Raw genomic sequence first — 13216 nt, forward strand, 5'->3', positions numbered from 1 at the left:
CAAATCTACACTGTTATCCCCATTTGAAAGACTGATATGCAGTGAAGGCCCACATAGACACCTTATATCACAGTTGTATAAACTTCTACTCTCCAGCCCCCAGCCAGATAAACTTGGTTTCCAGAGGGATTGGGAGAAGGATCTTGACGCACAATTTGATCATGAACAATGGCAAAAAATAGTAACTCTAAACCACAGGGGCTCCAAGAATGTCAACACGCAAGAGCTAGGCCACAAGATTATATCCAGATGGTACAGAACACCAAAACTATTACACAGAATATTTCCTTCAGTGACCAACCTATGCTGGAGATGCAACCAGTCAGAGGGCTCACTCCTTCACATTTTCTGGTCTTGCCCAAACATACAGAGGTATTGGCTCCAAACACATAACCTAATCGAAAGCATAACCACAGAGAAATGCCCCTTTGTGCCGGCGTCACTCTTGCTCCATGACACCCCAGACTCAATAAAATCATATAAGAAATCCCTTACTATTTATATGATCAACGCAGCAAGAGCCCTCATACCAGTCTTCTGGAAAAAAACAGAAACACCAACTATAAAAGACTGGCTCAGAAGATTAGAGTCTGTGGAGTCAATGGAGAGATTGATTGCTTGTGCAGAAGACAAACTGGAAACTTATAACATCACTTGGGCCCTGTGGAACGAATTTCAATGCTCCGAGCAATACAAAAGTCTCATGGCCCAATAGTCATATAATACCAATATACATACAGATGGGAACCTAACTATCTAGATTCACACTCTTGATTGACTGACTATGTAGAACACGGTACATACAAGGACCAAACATCTCTACCCCCACCTTCCATAGGTACTCAGGACTAACCTTCCCCCCCCCCCCCTCCTTAACCCCTACCTGCCCCCCTTACTCCTCCTTGGGTATCCAGAGAGAGATCAGGCAACCCTAAACCTGGCCAAAACATTACTAATGCATGTGCCAAAATAGCTTACTCTGATCATACTATGGGTTTTAGCTATGTACACAATATACTTTCTTTAAGAACATAACTGCTTATCAATAAACATTTGTGCATAAAGTATTAACTGATTAATCATCTCAATTCTAGACCCATAATATTATCTAACCTGTTGCATTCCTGTAAGTAATTATTATTCTCATGTTTTTTGACTCCGCCTGCTAACGCTCGCAGAGAATTGTTAACTTGTCTGACTTTAATATGTTTAATAAACGTTAATAGTAAAAAAAAAAGTTACTTAAAAGAGAAATAAAAGTCTGTGCTTATGGAAAACAATGTCACTACGTGGAGCTCACTGATAAATGGCAGTCTGTAAATAGCCTATAGATCAATATGCGTAAAAGTTCAGAAGCGCTCACGGCTCAAAACAAAGTTCAGTCTATCAGAAAGTCCCCATCCAGAAGTTCAGAACAACGGACTGGGCCTCCCAGAGCTGTAACCGATTCCTTGGTAGCTTAGCCAACACGTCACATAAAATATAAAGGGAAAGGGCACATAGCATAATCCAATACTTGTATATTGCCCATCACCAGTCAAAGTGACTTTGAATCCCACCTCGTGCAGGATCACACTCCCCCCAATGCTCCCGCATTCACCCAGTCAGCCTCCAACTAATCCGGAGGTCTGGATATAAGGCAGAGACAGGGGATGTGGCAAATCTCACTTCCACTCACAGAATACTCTAAAACGTAAAGCGCCAGATAGTGTAAAGCCTTTTAATTCCTTTAAAACACAAGAGTATTGCACTCACAAGCGTAGATAGTCATATAGCGTATAGTACATGTGTAGCCTGTGGTCCCGGGTAGTCTCTCACACACGCCGCCTCAAACCCTCACGATCTGCTGCTTCCTCGTACTGCCAGTCACGTGATGTAGCTCCACCCTATGCATTTCGTCAGGGAACTGACTCATCAGGGGCATAAGTCACGCAAGGCAAACCGGCTTCTATATCCCCACAGCCGCCCACAATCCCAAACCCCACCTTATATTAAAATCAAGTCCTCCGCACACGTCTGTATGAGCGCTTACCCATAGGACATACAATGCGGAAACTAATGTCCATACAATGCGGAAAAACATAAAACATCGTAAAAACCATTATGCTAATTTATAAAAACATGTATGGAAATGTTTTTAAACCAAAAATTAAACCACAAACTGCTACACATTATAATCAGATCCCCTCACGAATGAAGCTGAAGTGCCACAATACAGCACCCATACGTACAACCAAACCGCATCCAATCACCAACCTGGCAAGATTGTCAGAAAAAACCCAGCTCGCCGGTGCGTATTTAAGGGGATACTACCGTACACCAGACAGTGCCGACGCTTGTAGTACGGGAGTCAGGAAGGATGGGGATCTGTCTACACAAAAAAGTTAACTTATTTATAAAGCAATTTATGTCCAGGTCAATATTTAGTCCAGCAGGACTAGCGGTATCTAAATTGAAGATCCATTTGGTTTCTTTTTTTTTTTTTTTTTAAAGTTCCTTTACCCTATTGCATCCCCTCCAATTTGGTACCAGTTTTTCTATTGTGCAAAAGTGCATTGCACTTGGATCACACTGGTGCTTCAATTTGAAATGAGAGGAAAGACTATTGTTCAAATCTCCTCCTAATATTGATATGTTCACCTATTCTTTCGTTTAGTGGTCTGGTGGTGCGGCCCACATATTGCAGGACGCAATCACACCAGACCACATATACGCACCAGCGAGCTGGGTTTTTTCTGACAATCTTGCCAGGTCGGTGATTGGATGTGGTTTGGTTGTACGTATGGGTGCTGTATTGTGGCACTTCAGCTTAATTCGTGAGGGGATCTGATTATAATGTGTAGCGGTTTAATTCTTGGTTTAAAAACCTTTCCATGCGTGTTTTTATACATTAGCATAATGGTGTTTACGATGTTTTATGTTCCGCATTGTATGGATATTAGTTTCCGCATTGTATGTCCTATGGGTAAGCGCTCATACAGACGTGTGCGGAGGACTTGATTTTAATATAAGGTGGGGTTTGGGATTGTGGGCGGCTGTGGGGATATAGAAGCCGGTTTGCCTTGCGTGACTTATGCCCCTGATGAGTCAGTTCCCTGACGAAATGCATAGGGCGGAGCTACATCACGTGACTGGCAGTACGAGGAAGCAGCAGATCGTGAGGGTTTGAGGCGGCGTGTGTGAGAGACTACCCGGGACCACAGGCTACACATGTACTATACGCTATATGACTATCTACGCTTGTGAGTGCAATACTCTTGTGTTTTAAAGGAATTAAAAGGCTTTACACTATCTGGCACTTTAAGTTTTAGAGTATTCTGTGAGTGGAAGTGAGATTTGCCACATCCCCTGTCTCTGCCTTATATCCAGACCTCCGGATTAGTTGGAGGCTGACTGGGTGAGTGCGGGAGCATTGGGGGGGGGGGGGGGGGAGTGTGATCCTGCACGAGGTGGGATTCAAAGTCACTTTGAATGGTGATGGGCAATATACGAGTATTGGATTATGCTATGTGCCCTTTCCCTTTATATGATGTGTTGGCTAAGCTACCAAGGAATCGGTTACTACTCTGGGAGGCCCAGTCCGTTCTGAACTTCTGGATGGGGACTTTCTAATACACTGAACTTTTTTTATTTAGAGTTATGAGCGGTTCTGGACTTTTACACATATTAATCTATAGAGTAAGGTATTTAACCCTGGTCCCTTGGAGTTTACTGTATCAGAATGGATCATTGTATAATTATATAGATGCATTTGCCGAGGACTGAGTTTACCATTCTACAGAACCATTGTTCATTAATCCAAAGTAATGAATGGACTAGTGCTAAGAGAAGCAGCTGTACAATAGACATGGGTGATGGCTCAGAGCATGGTGGGGGGGGGGGGGGGGGGGTGTAGCTAGGGCATTTGACACCCAGTGTTAAGTATTGAGGCATCTCCACCCCAAAAGGAGTGAGTGGTGTGGCATACTAAGCGCATCACCAGGTATAGGTAATATAGTGGCCCCTATACAGCTGCCCTCAGTTTATGTAGTATAGTGCCCCCCCCCCCCCCCCAGTATAGCTAGGAGGGTTGGTGGGACAGATCCCCACCTAGGTCTCCTCCTACTGCCTCTTTCCCTCATGAAAGCGACGCAGTGTTCTAGCAGCTGGAACGTAGAAGTGAGTTATTCTCTGCCTGCATTTTGGAGGGGAAGAGAGGCAGTAGGAGGGGGATCTGTAACCCCCTCTTTGCACTGCTTCTCTGCCACCATGGGGGATTTGTGGTGATACCCCCCCGTCAGTCACCTGAAACACCATGCTCAATGGTAGGAACACCACTGAGTGGTGTGTGTGTGTGTGCGTGTCTGCGTACATACACATATGCACAAAGTGACAGACTTGGCCTGGGCTAAACATTCATGACAATCAGAAGCTACACTCTAGAGCCAGGCAGCATTGAGCAAAGACTGCAAGTTAAAATGGGCAGGGAAGTCTTTCCTATTGTGGTGTTATCTTCATACATACACGGAATATGGTGACACCTGTACAACTGTCTGTGATCTGCACTGCTATACTAAGATAATATATGGAAGCTGCAATATTTATTTCCTCTTCACCAATACCAGTTGCCTGGCTGTCCTGATATTTCTGGCTTCAGTAGTTAGTGTCTGGCCCCAGGCAGGGCCAGTTCAAGCCAGAAATGGGGCCCCTGGGGAGCTCCCTGACCTCATTACACTCCTGCAGCATATTCACCCTGCTGGGCCCTTAACTTTCCTGTACCTGCCCCTGACAGTACTGGAGGCAGAGGATTAGGGAATCCATGTGGCAACCTCTATCTTCAGTACAGAACACATGCAGTCAGATTAAAAACCTCCCAATTTGGGTGGAAGAGGAATTTGTCTCACGCTGCAGCAACAAGTATTTCCAGAAGCATAGGCCACTAAATGCATAAAAAAAAAAAACACTTGTATTTTATATCACTCTCCCAACTGAGGTATAGTAAACAAACTATTAAAACCAGTCTAAGGCTAAGTTTCCATTTATGTGAAAATGGGCCGATTCCTCAGCCATGAAGTCAGATGGAATTTGGCAGCCTATAGAACTTAAATTCAGATGCTCTTTATAGTGTGTGTGTGTGTGGGGGGGGGGGGGGGAGGTTAGCACTGTGGTCATCAAGTGGTTTAACCCATTCACGTTCCGTCGTTTTCACTTGGGAAATGTTCACCTCCCATTCATTAGCCTGTAACTTTATCACAATGAACTGATCTATATCTTGTTTTTTTTTCTACCCCCAATTAGGCTTTCTTTGGGGGGTACATTTTGCTAAGAGCCACTTTACTGTAAATGCATTTTAACAGGAAGAATAAGAAAACTGAAAAAATTCATTCTCAGTTTTCAGTCATTAGTTTTAAAATACATGCCTCCATAATGAAAACTCACGTATTGTATTTGCCCATATGTCCCAGTTATTACACCGTTAAAATTGTCCCTATCACAATGTATGGCAACAATATTTTATTTGGAAATAAAGGTGCATTTTTCCATTTTGCATCTATCACTATTTACAAGTTTAAAATAAATATAGAAATATTTCATCTTTACATTGATATTTAAAATTTAGACCTTTATGTAAATATTTACTTTTTATTGTAAGTTTTTTTTATATTAACCACCCTGGCGTTCTGATTAAATCGCCAGGGTGGCTGCGGGAGGGTTTTTTTTAAATAAAAAAAAAAACTATTTCATGCAGCCAACTGAAAGTTGGCTGCATGAAAGCCCACTAGAGGGCGCTGCGGAGGCGTTCTTCCGATCGCCTCCGGCGCCCAGAATAAACAAGGAAGGCCGCAATGAGCGGCCTTCCTTGTTTTGCTTACATCGTCGCCATAGCGACGAGCGGAGTGACGTCAGCCGCCGTCCTGACGTCTGCCGCCTCCGATCCAGCCCTTAGCGCTGGCCGGAACTTTTTGTTCCGGCTACGCTGGGCTCAGGCGGCTGGGGAGACCCTCTTTCGCCGCTGCTCGCGGCGGCGATCGGGCAGCACACGCGGCTGGCAAAGTGCCGGCTGCGTGTGCTGCTTTTTATTTGAAGAAAATCGGCCCAGCAGGGCCTGAGCGGCAGCCTCCGGCGGTGATGGACAAGCTGAGCTCGTCCATACCGCCCAGCTGGTTAAACATTTTATTTGGGTAGTTTTGGGAGGGTGAAATCTAAACAATAGGTTTATAATGTAAATGTGTGTTGATTTATTTATTTTTTTACTTTTAGTTGTAGTATTACTTTTTTGCCACAAGATGGCGGCTATGAGTTTGTTTACATGATGTCACTCTAAATGTAACATACGCTTAGAGACGCATGGGGGAGGTAACAGCCAGAAAAGGCTTAGCTTCCGAGCTTTTCAGCGGGGGAGAGGAATCCGTGATCGGGCACCATAGCCTGATTCACTGATTGCCTGGCTAACGAAACGCAGGTCGGGAGCATGCATGGTTCCTGGATGTAATTTCTACGTCCAGGAACTAAAACAGGTTAAAAAAAATTACTGCAGACTTTTTTATTCAGATTTTTTTTTTTAAAGTAGATCATATTAAAAATCTGAATGGCATGTAATGTGCCAGAGGCTTCATAGTAAGTAGAATTGAATACAAAAAAAATTGTGAGTCACATTGAGTACCTACCTGAGCTGAAACTCTGGTACAAAATGAGATACTTAAAAGGATACCTGAAGTGACATGAGATAGACACAGGTATGTACAGTGCCAAGCACAGAAATAACTAGCCTGTGTTCCTTTTTTTCTTTCTGTCTGAAAAAGTTTATTATGTATGTAAGTGATTGACTCAGTCAGGGAGTGACTATAGTGTGACCCTCACTGATGAGACATTCCAACTATAAACCAAGCAGAAAATGGCTTCTAAGAGCAGGAAAGAGATAAAAAGGGTAAATATAGTTAGATTTTAGCTCTGGCATACCCTGCTGAATGATATCTGGGCAATTGTGGCTGGATAGCATACTGGTTAAGGGCTCTGCCTTGGACATGGGAGAGTGGAGTTTGGATCCTTACTGAATAGTTAATGACCCTAGCCAGGAATTCAAGGCAAGAATCCTCAACACTGCAGGGTAGCGCTGAGTCCAACATGAGAAACGCACTATACAATACAAATGGTAGGATTATTAGTGTACACCACCTGCTGAATGATTGAGCAGCTCTTTATTGCTCAGAAATCAATCATAATATTATAAAGAGCTGTTCCATCATTCAGTGGTGGTCAGTGTTGCCTCTGGTGTACACTACTGCCCAGAGATCAACCAGAATAGTGTAGTGTACACCCAGAGGCTGTGACCCCCGCTGAATGATGGAGCAGCTCTTTACACTACTCCGACTGACCAATAAGATTTCATATGCACTTTTTTTAACCTCATTACCCAGACACACAGCATTGCAGACATTAAAGCATTTTAATACATTTCGCAGAATGATTCTCACAAATATAATAAAAAGGAATTTGTAGTCATGGTTGATAGAAGTGCAACAATAGTAGAAATAGAAGCCTCATAATACAGATATATACACAGAGAAACTGACATACAAATACACGTGAAGAGTGTGCGAGAGGATTGGGGGTTACGGAGGCCAATCGTGATCTCATCATCTGTTCTTCGGAGTCGTTCGTGATGAATGCCGGGTTTTCCTCTGCACCGGCGACTCGATATTCCACTGTCTGGGTTGTGAGGCCCTAAAATACACACTAATGTTATCACACATCACTCAGCATGAGAATACATCTCTGCTTAAAATATGGGCTGGTGCACACTAAGCGTTTTTGGTAGCGGTCTCAGAACCGCTGCCGCCAGTGAAAACGCTTGGGTAATGCATTTCAATGGGATAGTGCACATTAGCGGTTTGAGGTTTATAGCAAACCGCAAAAGTAAGTCCTGCAGCGTTTTTGCGGTTTGCAGAAGCGTTTCTGTCTCAATGTAAAGTATAGGAAAGGCTCAAACCGCTCTGAAAAAACGCTACATCAGAGCAGTTTTCCAGGAATTTGTTACAGAAGCTGTTCAGTAACTGCTTTAGGGCCCTTTTCCACTAGCGGCAATTGTGATGCTTAATTGCAAAATCGCTAGCGATTTTTAAATCGCTAGAGTTTGCTAAACATAGGAATCGTGGTAGGTCTTTTCCACTACCGCAATTCGATTTTTACCATAGCACGATCGTGCCTTGGAGCGATTTTTACCACGATTGTGCTATGCAGTGCATTGCACAGCAAAATCGCGATCGCAAACGTGGAAGAAAATTTGGGACTTGCTGGATCGCAATCGCTAGAGTTAAGCGCAAGCAATTGCAAGTAGAAAAGGGCCCTTACTGTAACAATATATGAAATCTGCTACACAAACGCTCCAAAAAACGCTCGGCATGTTTAGAAAACCTCTCTAACCACATGCCTAGAATCGCTCTGAATCTGTTTCAAAAACCTCTAGCGTTCTGCAGATCTGTTAGAGGTTTTTGGTGTGCACTGGGCCTGAGATGAAAGACATCATTAAGTCCAGCAGCCCATCACTGTGGAAATGACTAGCGAGAGATGCAGCCACTTCCTGCTCCTAACAGTTTTGTATTCTTAAAGGGATACTGTAGGGGGGTCGGGGGGGAAATGAGCTGAACTTACCCGGGGCTTCTAATGGTCCCCCGCAGACATCCTGTGCCCCCGCAGCCGCTCACCGATGCCCCGGCCCCGCCTCCGGTTCACTTCTGGAATTTCTGACTTTAAAATCAGAAAACCACTGCTCCTGCGTTGCCGTGTCCTCGCTCCCGCTGATGTCACCAGGAGAGTACTGCGCAGACAGACCATACTGGGCCTGCGCTGTGCGCTCTTGATGACATCAGCGGGATCGAGGACACAGCAACGCAGGCGCAGTGGTTTTCTGACTTTAAAGTCAGAAATTCCAGAAGTGAACCGGAGGCGGGGCCAGAGCATCGGGGAGTGGCTGCGCCAACAAAGGATGTCCGCGGGGAACAGTTAGAAGCCCCGGGTAAGTTCAACTCATTTTCCCCTGATCCCCCTACAGTATCCCTTTAGAAGACTCTCCCTTCCGCAGAAACTGAGCTTGTTATGAAAGCACTTCACTGCACACACGCCCAGTGGATATTGCCCATCAGGACCCGATCCCCCTGGAGAATATCGCTGGGCTGCCCCTGCACATTAACGTGTGTGTGTACGTGCGTGTGTGTGTGTTTTTTGCACAACGGGATCAGCATTATTGGAGTAGATGAACCTGGCAGATCGCTCACAGGTCGGGGATCGCAGTCTGCTATACACATGCCTGATTGTTGGATGAGGCGTGCACATGTATAGACTGATACAGAGAGAGGGGGCTTAGCGGCATGCATGCAGATCTAAAGGGACGCCAGGGATGCCTCTTACTGTTGCACGCTGTCACAAGCAGCTCTCACAAAGGAACATCTCATGTTAGGCAGACCAGCTGCCGCGTCAGCACAGCTCTGGCCCGGACTAGGTGGACATTACAGCAGAACGCACCTTCCTGCAGATACTCCACAGCTGGCTACACTTCTGCTTCTTACCGAACACGTCTTATTGAATTGAAGCCATGTTTTTGTTTCTGGTAAATCACCAAACAGATGTGTTGCTTACTTGTATGCCACGTATTCTGTTGCATGAGGTGGGGGTGGTGCTAGAAGGACATCACTCAGTGGGCGGGGTAAGAAGATTAAAGTGAACCAGAGACAAAGCACCCTCACGTATTTCACCATCTATATCAGTGGGAACATTAGAGAAAAAACCCAACCTTGCTTTCTGTTTCATCCTTCACTGCTCAGCCTGCTTATCAGCCCTGATAAAATCCCCGACTGAGCACTCAGTCTGGCTTTGCTCAGGAATCATTATAGCTGAGTCATTATAGCAAAGCCAGACTGAATGCTCAGTCGGAGATTTTATCGGGCTGATAAAAAGAAGGCCGAGCAGTGATGAAGCAGAGAGCAGGGTAGGTGTTTTATCTAATGTTCCCACTGATATACATGAGGGTGCTTCGTCTCTGGTTCACTTTAATGCTCAAGACTGTCGCTCAGCCAAAGTGATCCACCAGGACATATCGCTGGCCAGCTGGCTGAGAGCAGAATGGGGGCTGCTGTACACATGTTGATTTCCCGCCAGGACAGATCAATGGCTGAGAGGTATGGAGGCTGCTGTACACTTGCTGTATTCTTGGCAGAGGTGATTCAGGGGCGTAACTAGGCCCCACCGGGCCCCCCTGACGATTTTCAGAAAGCCCCCCCCCGGGGCCCGCTCGTGGCCGTTTCGTGGGGGCTGGAGGGGTGGCAGCATGAGGGGAAAGCCGTGGCCACAGTCGGCGGGGAGAGGGGAAGCCCCCCCCCCCTCACTTCGGGGCTCTCCCCTCTGCGCTCCCCTCCAGTTTAAATGCATGTCCATGGGCAGCACGAACAGCGGCGAGCAGCAGACAGATACATACCTTCCGTGCACTCCACCAGCCTGCATTCCTCTCGCCAGCCTCTGACGCAACTTCCGGTATAACAGGAAGTCGCGTCAGAGGCTAGCGAGAGGAACGCAGGCTGGAGCGCACGGAAGGTATGTATCTGTCTGCTGCTCGCCGCGCTGCCCACGGACATGCATTTAAGCTGGAGGGGAGAGCCCCGAGGTGGGGGGGGGAACAGCCCCTCTCCCCGCCGACTGTGGCCACGGCTTTCCCCTCATGCTGCCACCCCTCCAGCCCCCTCAAAACGGCCCCGCCCCCCACGGAAGCAGGGGCTGCAGGCCCTATTGGCGATTGTTATCGGCTGATTTCCATCTAGCATGTGTACAGAGCTCCACTGTTCTGTGCCTATGAAGGTGGCGTTTGCAGCGAGAGGATTACTTACGGCTGGTCTGGTAACACGACGCACAGGAGCTCCTCCTCTTTGTCCCGGGAGACGTTTATGGAGTTGTTGGATAAGGTTTGGTTGGCACTTATGTAACTGACCCCGGCTCCGAACGTCAGGTTGTGAATTGTTCCTGAACAAGAGGAAAAAAAAAGGTTCAGCTGAACATAAAAATCAGACATAGATTTAAGCAATAAACCAAGTGAGGTTAAAGAGTTACTTTTACAACTCACTCCATATTGTAGGGGAGTGTCACGGACGATTGCGGGGACGCAGGCGCGTCCTGGAACCGCCCGTGAAGAAAAGAACGATCGCACTCGATTCCTGCATCGATTGCGCCTCAGATCAATAAAACCAAGATCTGATGTGCAGTATCCCTCTGCTTAGGAACAGCTGGGAAATCTGTCTTAGCTGAAATGACAGCCTGGGGGGAAGGTGTTAATTAGCTTGGACATATTCCCTGTGGAAGGCGCAATTTCCCTTTTTGGCTCTGGGAACCAGGTGACACTTAGCTGATCTCATGGAGATGTTAATTAACCAAAGGATGCCTAGGTGCAGCCAAGCAGGCTACGAATCCACGGGAGGTCTGGACACTCTGCTCTCTGCTAAAGATCAAAGGAAAAGTCAGCTGTTAGCAGCTAGAACACAACCTCAGTCTCATGGCATAATCCATAACTTCCCAGATCTGTAATATTTCTGGGGTTCCTGAGATGGCCGCTTCACCAAACATGGGGGAAGTGTAGCATGAGCCCCGGTGCGGGTTCTGAGGAAGTTTCAGAACCTTCGGAGGTAAGGACTGCCAGCTAGGCAGTTTCAAAGTGCCCTGATGATACCGCAGGGGTCCCACCCCTCATGTCTGGTATCAGGGCGCTGGGTAAATCGAGACAGACCTGAAAATGTTAATAAATCTGCCCTGACCTGTACGGTTCTGTGAGATAGAGCCCATATATGGGTAGATATGATTTCTAGCCCCAGTACAAGGGGAGGGCTCATCTCATCTTTGAAGGGGGTGTATGGCTCCCCGCCCTCACTCCCTCCTACTGAAGCAGGGGCATAAGAATGGCTGAGGACCCAAACTCAGTGTCCTCCACACTGAACCATCTTGCACTCATCAGATGCCAGCTTGAGGATATGCTGGCATCCACCTGGTCTGAACTCTGAACTCTGGACTTTGAAACCAAGAACTTTATGATTCTTCCCACAATAAGGACATCTTTCCAGGAACTAAGTATTTTTCTCCCTTCTTTTATTTTTCATACTGGCTATTACTGTTTTAATAATTGTTGATTTTCACAATTGTCTGTATATATATTAATTATTTATATTGCGTGAATAAACGACTTTCCCCAAGTCATTCACTGTTTCGCTACCTTGCTTATCAGCACACACAGAAATGATCCCGGGTCTCTGAAGATACGCTACTGTTTGTTTGTTGTTGGCTAGACAGAATATCGTGTGTTTAACCGTTTTATTCGCAGGATTAGTCAGTCAGTTAGTGGGCCCCACGGTCCCATAGTAACCGCGGTGGTGGCAGTTTACTCTGAACCAGTAGGTGACGTTGTAAGTACCCGTGTCTCACAGGCTCCCTTCTGAGTTGTCTGCGGCTAATTCTTAACGGTTCCTGCGCATTGACTGCGACCAGAGTTCGCACGATCTGTGCGCTGGCACCGTTTAGAAGGCTAAGTGCGGTCAGCCACTAGGGCTCCAGTGACAGGGAGCAAAAACAAATTGGGGTGCAGCGAGCTAATTTCATCGGGGGACACGAAGAGGACTCATTGGATATAACATCCCCCTGTGTGAACAGCGTAAGGATCATACTTGCCTCTCCTGCGCTGACCGTGCTCCTCCCCGGGATTATACTTGCCTCTCCTGCGCTGACTGTGCTCCTCCCCAGTATTATACTCGCCTCTCCTGTGCTGACCGTGCTCCTCCCCGGGATTATACTTGCCTCTCCCGCGCTGACCGTGCTCCTCCCCAGGATTATACTTGCCTCTCCTGCGCTGACTGTGCTCCTCCCCAGGATTATACTTTCCTCTCCTGCTCTGACCGAGCTAATTTCATCTGGGGACACGAAGAGGACTCATTGGATATAACATCCCCCTGTGTGAACAGCGTAAGGATTATACTTGCCTCTCCTGCGCTGACTGTGCTCCTCCCCGGGATTATACTTGCCTCTCCTGCGCTGACTGTGCTCCTCCCCAGGATTATACTTGCCTTTCCTGTGCTGACTGTGCTCCTCCCCAGGATTAGACTTGCCTCTCCTACGCTGACCGTGTTCTTCCCCAGGATTATACTTACCTCTCCTGCACTGACCGTGCTCCTCCCCAGGATTATACTTGCCTCTCCTGCGCTGACTGTGC

At 46.7% G+C, this 13216-nt stretch overlaps 1 protein-coding gene across 2 annotated transcripts in view; it reads right to left on the minus strand.

The window, feature by feature from the left end:
* Positions 1-7390: 7390 nt before the first annotated feature.
* Positions 7391-13216, minus strand: part of NCAPD3 (non-SMC condensin II complex subunit D3) — a 104398-nt gene continuing 98572 nt past the window's right edge. For both annotated transcript variants that reach the window (XM_068238794.1, XM_068238795.1), the window contains 2 exons: positions 10857-10989; positions 7391-7704 (listed from right to left, as the gene is read on the minus strand). In XM_068238794.1, coding sequence (XP_068094895.1) covers positions 7617-7704; positions 10857-10989 — 221 coding nt within the window. In that variant the 3' untranslated portion in view covers positions 7391-7616. The remainder of the gene's footprint in view (positions 7705-10856; positions 10990-13216) is intronic.

The sequence above is a fragment of the Hyperolius riggenbachi genome, chromosome 6 (assembly GCF_040937935.1).
Source record: "Hyperolius riggenbachi isolate aHypRig1 chromosome 6, aHypRig1.pri, whole genome shotgun sequence".
In the NCBI taxonomy this organism is placed as follows: domain Eukaryota; kingdom Metazoa; phylum Chordata; class Amphibia; order Anura; family Hyperoliidae; genus Hyperolius; species Hyperolius riggenbachi.